This window comes from Scyliorhinus torazame, chromosome 19 (genome assembly GCF_047496885.1).
Source record: "Scyliorhinus torazame isolate Kashiwa2021f chromosome 19, sScyTor2.1, whole genome shotgun sequence".
NCBI classification, from domain to species: Eukaryota; Metazoa; Chordata; class Chondrichthyes; order Carcharhiniformes; family Scyliorhinidae; genus Scyliorhinus; species Scyliorhinus torazame.
In genome coordinates, this window is record NC_092725.1 from 100,722,062 (window position 1) to 100,732,130 (window position 10,069).

A 10,069-nucleotide genomic window follows, 5' to 3' on the forward strand; every position below is an offset into this window, starting at 1 on the left:
TCTTGCTCGGGCCCCCATGCCGCCTGGGCTTTCTCCGCCGCCATCTTCTCTTCTCCCTTTCTGCCCCTTTCGTCGACGATTCCTCGCGCTGCAGCCGCCGCCGCCGATATTTTCCTCTTTCGTTGGGGGGGGACTCCCTATTCGCTCACCCTACACCGGGTTGCGTCGCCCGAAAATTTCCCGTTGGGGCTCTTAAAAGAGCCCGAAGGTCCGTCGGAGCTGGAGCCGCCGAAACGTGCGGCTAGCAAGGCATCACCGCAACCGGAAGTCAGGATTTTGTAGTTTCATAACCCAATTCAGAAATGTGAGGGACATTGGAAGTTAATTTTTTACTGCATTTTATTTATATACAATTGGCTAAGCAATAGTTAATTACGTCAGCTTAACAATTATCGGGTCTTAACAAACCTCTACAAAACTATTTTTATTAGAATCTTAGGGTCAAGAGTGGGCCAGTCAGCCCCCTCAGAGATGATCTTTCATTGAATTAGGCCATGGTTGACTTGAATCTCAACTCCATTTTGCTGCCTTTGTTCCTTGTCCCTTGATGGGCTTCACCTCACCTAATATAAATCTCAGTCTACCAGCTCTAATTGTACCCCCGGCATCCACAGCCCTTTAGGGCAGAGAGTTCCATACTCCTGACACCCTCTGTGTGACAAAGTGCTGCCTTATTTTTTTTAGCTTTGAATGGCTTGGCCATTAATGTTTAAAGTTATGTTGCCTTAATCTTGATTTCCCTATCGGAGGAAATAGTTTCTTTGTACCCACCCATCAAATTATTTTAACATTTGAATCTCCAAGATCAGTTCACCCTTTAATCTCAAGGAAGTACATGCTAAATTAGTATAATTTGTCTTCATAACTTAATCCTTTCAGCCTTGAGATCATTCTAATTGAAACCATGATGTACCCCATCAAATATCAGTCCATTTTTTCAAAAATACAGTGCCCAAAACCAATTTCCCAGATGGGGTCTTGTGACAAAGACTGACCGTATAACTTTATGCCAGGCTTCTTGTAATAAAGGCCAACATTCCATTAGCTTTTACCATTGCATTCTATATCTACTAGTTTTCAGGGTCTCCCAAATCCGTCTGCTCCTCTACAGTTTCTAGTTTCTCATTGTTTTGAAAGTAATCCGATTTTGTCTTGTGTTGAAATGTGATTATCTCATTCCACACTTTCCCACGTTGAACTCCACTTGTCATAGTTTTTGACACCCACTCAATCTGTTTCTCCTTTTGTGACTCTGCACTTCTTGCTCTCCTTCCCTTTTAGTGTTGTCAGAAAGCTTGGATATTCAACTCACCATTACTTCATCCTAGTTAGTCATTGGTAAATATGGTGATGAGATGAGGCCCCATAACCCCCACTTGTCATATCTCACCAATCGGAATAATTTACACTTAATTCCCACTCTTGTCTTCTATCTCCCAACCAATTTCCAAATCAAAAATTTCATGTTCTCTCATTTTTGTTGGAAACGTATTGAATGCTTCGCAACTTACTACGCAGTTGACATCTGGCTCAGTGTGGACATTTGCACATTTTCTTTTTTGGAAAAGGTTATACCAGGAAAGAAGTATGCAGCACGCGTCGCACCCAATCATCTAAATGTTTACATCAATCTTGCAAATTTGATTCGAGGAAATGAATCTCGTTTGGAGGAAGCTGATCAACTATATCGTCAAGCCATCAGCATGAGACCTGATTTTAAACAGGCGTACATAAACAGGTATAAAATCATTGAAACTTGCAATACAGAAGGAGGCTATTTGAAATGAAAATGAAATGAAATGAAAATCGCTTATTGTCACGAGTAGGCTTCAATGAAGTTACTGTGAAAAGCCCCTAGACGCCATATTCCGGCACCTGTTCGGGGAAGCTGGTACGGGAATCAAACCGTGCTGCTGGCCTGCCTTGGTCTGCTTTAAAAGCCAGCGATTTAGCCCAGTGTGCTAAACCAGCCCCAATTTGGTCCATTGTGTCTATGTTGGCCCTTTAAAGAGCAGCTGTGCTTAGTTTCCAGTTTGTGTCTGTAACCCAGTAAGTTCATCATCATTAAGTATCGGTCCGACTCCCTATTAAAATTATGGAATCATATTCACCACTTATGCAGAGTGAGTGAGGTCAGCACGGTGGCACAGTGGTTATCATTGCTGCCTCACGGCGCCGAGGTCCCAGGTTCAATCCTGGCTCTGGGTCACTATCCATGTGGAGTTTGCACATTCTCCCCGTGTTTGGGTGGGTCTCACCCTGTCCAATAAAGATGTGCAGCGTAGGTGAATTGGCCATGCTAAATTGCCCCTTAATTGGAAAAAATTAATTGAGTACTCTAAATTCTTTTAAAAATACAGAGCGAGTGATCCAGGTGCCTACAATTCTAAGTGAAAAAAGATTTCCATCTCCCCCATGGATCCTTTCCCAATTGTTTTAGATCTAGGACCTGTAGTTAATGTCTTACTTCTCAGAGGGGATATTTTTCCCTGCTCCCAACAAAACCTCCTCCTCCTCTTCTGTTTGATCATTTCTTTGCCTATTCCTATTTCTTTATTTTTTGTTTCATTTTTGTGATGTGTGCATTGCTGGGAATGCTGTTTATGACCATCCCCAATTGCCTTGAGAAGGTGGTGGTAGTGGGCTGCCTACCTGAACCACTGAAAGCAATTTGATACAACTGAGGCTTGTTAAGATACTCCAGAGAGAAGTTAAGCATCAATCATATTGTTGTCATGTATAGGCCTGACTGGGTAAGGGTGACATTTCCTTCCCTCAGGGTCATTAGTGAGCCAGTTGGGTTTTCACTGCAGTTTGACAAAACTGAATTCAAATTATCACAACTGCTATTGTGGGATTCAAAGTTGTGTTCTCTGAATTGAGAGTCCAGTCATTTCTATTAATGTATGTCCAATGTAAGAGAGGCTTCTTGAAATGATCTGATTAGATTAAGGGGGCAAACTATGCTAGAGTTTAAGATGGATGTGCTTCATACATGTTACAAGCACAGTACCAATAGAGCTTTGCGTTCAAAAAATTGTTTCAAAAAATGTGTTCAAATGTAGAGAAAATGTTTTAACAAGTGTTGAAGGAATTAAAAGTCAGCACTTCGAGTTTTCGCCAAAGGTCCTTTAATTAAACATGAAGTTTGTGGGGGTTGGAGAGACCACAGTCTGATACAGTAAGCAATATCTGGGACAGAAAGCATTCTTTGGATTAGCAAGAGACAGAAAGATGAGCAGGCTGGAGTTAGATTTTAATAACAGGTCTTGGGTCCCTTGCCTAAGAAAAATAATAATTGTCTGCTGTCAGCAAAACAATGTGCAGCTGTACACTTGTTTACATTGTATGACCTTCTGACTATTTCATACAGAACTTTTTGACTGAAATAAGGCTAAATATCCATCATGCTTTGCCAAGTGCCTATTTCCATGAAATATAGTCAAACAGCTGGTTTAAATGAATACAGGGTATTAAGGCAACTAATCTGCCAACTAAAGTCCCTTCTACAACAAGGAAAAGGAATTCTAAATTACAATCAGTGAAGGTATGGGTAAAAACCCAAATGAATACAACAGCTTAAGACCTTTCTATTTATCACACAATTGTGGATACCTATTGTTCCAAATATTTTTCCTTTCATAGATGCGGGTCTGTATTGTCACAGTGGACAGCATTTGATGCTTCAGAGGCTTTTGTGATTTCCGAGAAATCTAAAGCTACTTATGATCGAACAATGTGCTGTCATTTGATAATATAATCTTTCATGTATGCTGCAGACTTGAATTTCACTGCTGGCAAAAGTTCAACATCTTGTTTCTACTTTTAAAAAAATTCTTGGAGTTGAACAACTACTTTGTATGCACTATTTAATCCAAAGTCAAGGAAGTTGTGAAAAGTGGTTCTGGAGAATGATGGAGTAGGTCAGTTGGAGATAAGACGAGAGCAATAAGGAAATTCTCAGGATGGTGAAGGGAGAAACATTCTTGGTGAATGTCATGGAGAAAAGGCAATTGGTCCATAGTCCAAGGCATGAAAACTTGATGAAGGAGGTGATTGAAGGAAGGTTAGCTGGACGTAGACCAAAAGGGAGAAAAAGAATGATGGTGTTAGACAACTTGAAATGGGAGACTCCTGTGTGCAACTGAAGATGAAAGTGCTCGATGGCAAGTCTTGGAGAAGTGAAAAAAGGATCTGTCAGTGTATTAGCAAGTGCATGCTGTGACAATTACATTGTTACACTAATTGTCTTATTAAAGACGGGTAATGGTTATTGGCTCAACCTCCAAAGAGTATAAATAGACACAGCTGGAACAGTTGCTGTGGAGCAATTGTATGAGTTTGTATCTCTGCCAAGTTGGATGTGGGATAAACTTGCTGGTGGTAAAACACAAACTGCTGTATTAGTCCTCCAATATATATACTACCAGTTAGTATTAACAGGACCTGTCCTTGGGCAAATCACTACTACATAATCCATTTGAAGAGTAGATGTACTGGTTAACCAGGTAGTGTCAGATTGGTTAGGGAGCAGAATATTTTCTATGAAACTTACAAACCAATGTATGAAAACGGATGATAGGACCACCAATGTCATTCGGTCCATCCCATCCAGACACGTGGGTCACCATCAGTTGTCACTGAGCTCAGAATAACATATTAAAGGCTCTGTCAGCTAGCTTCTGGAGATAATTCCACAAACCATAATAAATTATTCCTCAGCTATTCCTCTGACTCAAAAGATTATGTTCCAGCTCCACTACAGAGACTTGACCACATAATGTAGGTTGACATACCCGATGCAGTACTGAGGTGGCGCTGCCTTGTTGAAAATGACATCTTTCAGAGGAGACACGAAACCAAGATCTCATTTGCCCTTTCTGGTGGACGCAAAAGACCTTGTGACACTATTTGGGGAAGAACAAGAGAATTCTCCTGTGTCTTGAGCCAAAGATTATCACTCAGTCAACATTAAATGTATCATATAGTCATTGTCACATAGCTGTTTGTGGGATCTTCCTTTGCACAATTTGGCTGTGGCCTTGCCTGCATTACAACATTGATTGTGTGTCAAAAGCAAATCCATGGCTGTAAAACATTTCAGGACCTCCTGAGGTTGTGGAAGGTGCTATGTAAATGCAAGGTTTCTTTCCCTTTATCGTCACCGCTCAGGGCAGCAGGATTATTTAATGCATCATTTGAAATTCATCATTGCAAAGTTTGATAAATTCTTGATGCTTGATTCTCAGGGGTGAGTTACTTCTGAAGATGGACAGGCCTCTGGAGGCCAGGGATGCCTACATAAGGGCCTTGGAACTGGATAAGACCAATGCTGACCTCTGGTACAATTTGGCGATTGTTTACATTGAGCTCAAGGATCCATCTGAAGCTTTGAAACATTTCAACCAAGCTCTAGAAATCAGTTCTAGTCACAAACTGGCACTGTTTAACTCTGGCCTGCTAATGCAAGAATCAGGTAAAGTAAAACCCAACCTTTCCCTTAGTCAGGCCATGTGCAGAATGTAAAAACCCATGTAATAATGCTAAGGCTCATTTCAGTCTTTCTCCTCCAGATCTGTTGAGATTTAACAAGATGCTATTTGTTAAATCGGAGTGTAGAGGAAGTGTTTATTTGTGCACTGAGGGTAAAACTATGATTCATAAATTTATTGGGGAATGGATGAGAAATTGCTTTACCTGGAGAGTGGTCAGAATGAGGAACTCGCTAACACATGGAGCGGTTGAGGTGAATAGCATAGATGTATTTCAGAGGAAACTTGATAAGTACAAGAGAGAAAGGAATAGAGAGTTATGTTAATGGTGTTAGATCGAAAGGGGTGGGGAGTGTGTTGTATGGAACGTAAGCACTGGCATGGACCAGCTGGGCTGAATGGCCTGTTCCGGTGCTGCAAATATTAAGTGAATGTTGTCAGGAGACATGAATCGACTGAATTATATTCAATACAATTCCGTTTCGTCAAACGAGACCGAGGTTTAGTTGCAGTTGGGTGCTTCTCACAGGAATTTAGTTTGCACATGAGACTCTCTGCAGTGGGGTGCAGGGCTCACTCGTGCCTGACACTGTGTCGCCCCTCATCCCCTCTGGGGGACTCCCGTAATCTGGCACATCATAATTGAAGGTTCTTTTGTTTTTCTGCCTCCATAGATAATTCAGGCAGTGTCCTATTGGGCTCTCCCCACCACCCTCCTTCCCCCTCTCTCTCCACCACATCCCCTTCCTTTCCCTTCTGTTAGTACAGAGGCGAGGGTACCTGGTCTCTCCAGCGCAAAGTTTAGTGCTTGTACTGTTTATGTTTTAATAATCAGAGTATCCTACCCCCCTCCCCGTACGTTGGTACTGAGGAGAGGGTACCCTTTTTCTCCAACACAAAATTAGTGTTTGTACCGTTTGGCCGTGTACATATTTTTTACTGTTTTAATAAGAAGATATGGTTAGAAAGGTAATTGAGGTGCAGAAAATGAGCAGAACTAAAAAGCAGTAAATGATTTGCTGTTTCTCTGTTTTAACAGGTGAAGCTAGCCTGAGGCCTGAGGCAAAGAAACGTTTCTTAACTTACGTGGAAATGGAGCCTGGAGATGCAAATGGATACTTCAATCTGGGCATGCTTGCCATGGACAACAAGGAGAATGTTGAAGCTGAATCCTGGATTAAGAAATCCATCCAGGTACAGCCAGGTTTCCGCAGCGCACTGTTTAACCTGGCACTGTTATATTCACAGACTGGAATGGAGTTGGAAGCCCTTCCAGTCCTGACTGACCTGCTACATCATCACCCTGATCACATTAAAGGCCTCATCCTGAAGGGAGATATTCTGATGAACAAGAAGAAGGATATTAAAGGGGCCAAGAGGTGCTTTGAGAGGATTCTGGAGATCGATCCCTCCAACATTCAGGGGAAGCACAACCTGTGCGTGGTGTACTTTGAAGAGAGAGACCTCGCGAGGGCTGAGGCTTGCCTGTCTGAGACCTTGGCTTTGGCACCAGAGGAGGAGTACATCCATCGCCACCTGAGCATCGTCCGCAGCAAGATAGCATCTCAGGGCAACGGAGGCCAGTTGGAACATTCAGCAGCGGCAGTCAGCCCAATGAACCGAGTGGAGGATAAAGCCTCTGTTAAAGAGAATTTGAAGGGACAAGGCAGTGAACAGAGAAAAGCTTCTGAAACATTGGATGCTGCTGAAAGTTACGTTGAGTTTTCCAGCAACTCTAAACAATCCCAAAATGGCCTGAACAAACGGACAAAAAAAAAGTCCAACAAAGAGATCAAAGAGATTGAAAAGAAGCGAGCTGCAGCCTTAAAACGGCTTGAAGAGATAGAACGGATTTTGAATGTTGAATAGAAGGGTAATTGTGAAACCCAAGGATCTGTCTGATCCTCGTCCTTTTAACTTGACTGTATTATTGTGGCAACAATGGTTTACAGTTTCCTGCCATGCAGGAAAAAAACTATTTTATGCAAAGTAACTTGAATAGGAATTGTTATTAATACCAACAAAACCAGTAGTTTTTCTGAATACAAATTTAAACACTAATTAATTTAATAAACTTAAAGGCTCCTACCTCCAGTCACCTTCATAAACTAAAAGGATTAGCCTTTCATATCAAAGCAAATAGTGTAGTTTCTGTTAAAGATGTTGCGTTTCAGGTCTGCACCACAATTCAAGGGTTTGGTTATTCTCGAGCCAACTTAACATTGGATGGGTCCAGTAGATCAAACAATTTCCAGGTTCTTCCTCTCCCACATTTTTCAATAAATAAGTGAATCTCAATGTGTGGGGATTGTAGATCAGAATGTTTCATGTTGAAATCTGGCTGGTTTCGCTTGAGGCAGCAGTGAGGCACCACAATCGACTTTGGTGACTGTGGGCTGAGAGACAGTGTTCCCCATTTTGACCATTGTTTGGTGACTCTCTGAAAGGTACATGTGGATAAATGCCATGTCAGAAATGTGCTTTGCTGAAAGTGCTTCTTCTTTCTCTCTCTCTCTCTCTCTCTCTCTCTCTTTCCTCCCCCCCCCCCCCATCGCCAGGCAATGAATTATGCCCACAATGTACCCGTAAGAAAGAAAGACAAACAGAAACTGGGACAGAGGAGGCTTCCTGAGGCTTGAGTTGGCATCCCACCCAGACTGACTGGGTGAAAGCTGCTCCTCTCTTGCTCTGGCTAGTAAACAGAATGAGTTTGGGCTGTATTCTTGCACAGCATGAGATTGCCCATGATGAGAATGAATTGGCAATCACAACCAGTTGTCACAGGAGTGGCACGGAATTTTGCAGAACAGTACAGAGTTATCTTTTGAGGCTGTAGTGAAGGGGCACTGCTGTTTACAGTACAGATAGTGATCGTGACACTTGCATATTTTGAAACCTGGGCCATTTTTTTAAATGATGAAAAAAGAATGAAACAAACTATTTGAACTTCTGAATTCTAAAATTATAGCACACTTCCACAACCTTTTATTTATATAATATATAACGGACTGTTATGTTTGCTGCCTTCACGTGTTGTGTAGTGCTTACAAAAGCTCGGTTTTCATTTTCTATGCACAAACGTTAGTTACTGTGGCGGTGAAAGAATCTTTGCCATAGTTATGATAAACCACTCCTGATATGAATGTTACTAAAAAGCAACAGATTTTAGCAGGAACTATGTGTTGCTGTGGTTTTCCATGTTGGACATATATACAATATTTACTCTCTTATATCGAGTCAAATCATGTACCGATATGTAAAAAGAAATCAAGTATACTCTATTCACTTACCTCAAATTTAGCATTGGGTCAACTTTGTTTTTTTACTCCGTTTCCATGGTGTTAATCTGCACAGTGTAATTGTAAGCTAATTCTCACTGTAGCCAGGTCACAGCCTTTACACCTTGATTGTATGTAACGCTGTAGTCACAAGAATTGAATATAATTAAGTATGGTTGAAAATTCCACTGATGAACCTGCACTGCAGACTTATCTTCTGTTATTCACAGTTATGCCACTTCAGTTCATGGGGAATTGACCAGTTTTTTGATGGATCGAATAACTAACTAGAAACAAACCCTCAAATGAGGCTGTTGGATATTGACCACAATAATGTCTTGTCTGTGTGTTTATTTGACACCTAACAAGTAGTATAACCCTTCACCTAAATGGATGGCATTTTTTGTCTGCCTGAATGCAAATAAAGATTGAATTTCAGAGAATTGTGACTTTGGGCCAATCTCTCTCAAAGGGGAAGTACATGTGGGTTGTCATCATCATCAGCTGACCTTCGCTTCGAGGATGGTGTCTACTCGGGCCACGGGTTTCTGCCATGGGTCTGCATGCGACTGAACAGGCCCACATCTCGACACTCGGATGTTTTCTGACATGGGGCAGAGCATCCCACAAGATTGTAGGATCGGAGAGCTGCGTTTTTTTTATTTTTCTTTACTTCTCTGCCACCGCTCTGCCTCATTAAGACATTTTGGCTCAACGCTTGATGAAGTTTGATAGACATGTTGCCATTTTGAACGATCAGTAGCACACTTCTCCCAGTCATTGATGTCAATGCTGCCACGCTTCAAGGAGAGCTTCTTTGAAGCAGTGCAGGAGTTCATTTGGTTCATTATGTCGATGCTGTCTCTTTGCTGCAGCAATCTAAAATTTGACCCACTGCCCTGGTCTTGTTTCCAATATCTTCAATAGAGAAGCATTGTGTTTGCAACAAGCAGATTGATACCGGCAGCCATAACTGGTGGAACTGATGGAGGAAGATGCAGAAGAGTCTGGATTTGTAACATCCGTGTGTGGCAGAGGGGCTTAAAGCACGTTCAGACATTTTGTTGCCTGTGCTCACTGCAGATTCTCTTAATAAACTGCCTCTGTTGATAAGCTGACTCATTACATAAAATGACACGGCAGGATCTCATTATAAACTGAATGTGAGATTGTCTAGTGGAAGATAGAGACAAATTATGCAAAATTAAAAATAAACTAAGAAGGCTAGAATCACTCTGCATTCATGGAGTAAAAGCCCAGAGTTAATTTTCAGGTCTGTGACTGTGTCTCAGAACTGAG

The 10,069-nt window shown here is 41.7% G+C and overlaps 1 protein-coding gene across 2 annotated transcripts in view; it reads left to right on the forward strand.

Moving 5' to 3' along the window:
• Positions 1-9,213, forward strand: part of tmtc3 (transmembrane O-mannosyltransferase targeting cadherins 3) — a 104,511-nt gene extending 95,298 nt beyond the window's left edge. For both annotated transcript variants that reach the window (XM_072484931.1, XM_072484932.1), the window contains exons 12-14: positions 1,569-1,738; positions 5,250-5,476; positions 6,532-9,213. In XM_072484931.1, coding sequence (XP_072341032.1) covers positions 1,569-1,738; positions 5,250-5,476; positions 6,532-7,361 — 1,227 coding nt within the window. In that variant the 3' untranslated portion in view covers positions 7,362-9,213. The remainder of the gene's footprint in view (positions 1-1,568; positions 1,739-5,249; positions 5,477-6,531) is intronic.
• Positions 9,214-10,069: the final 856 nt, after the last annotated feature.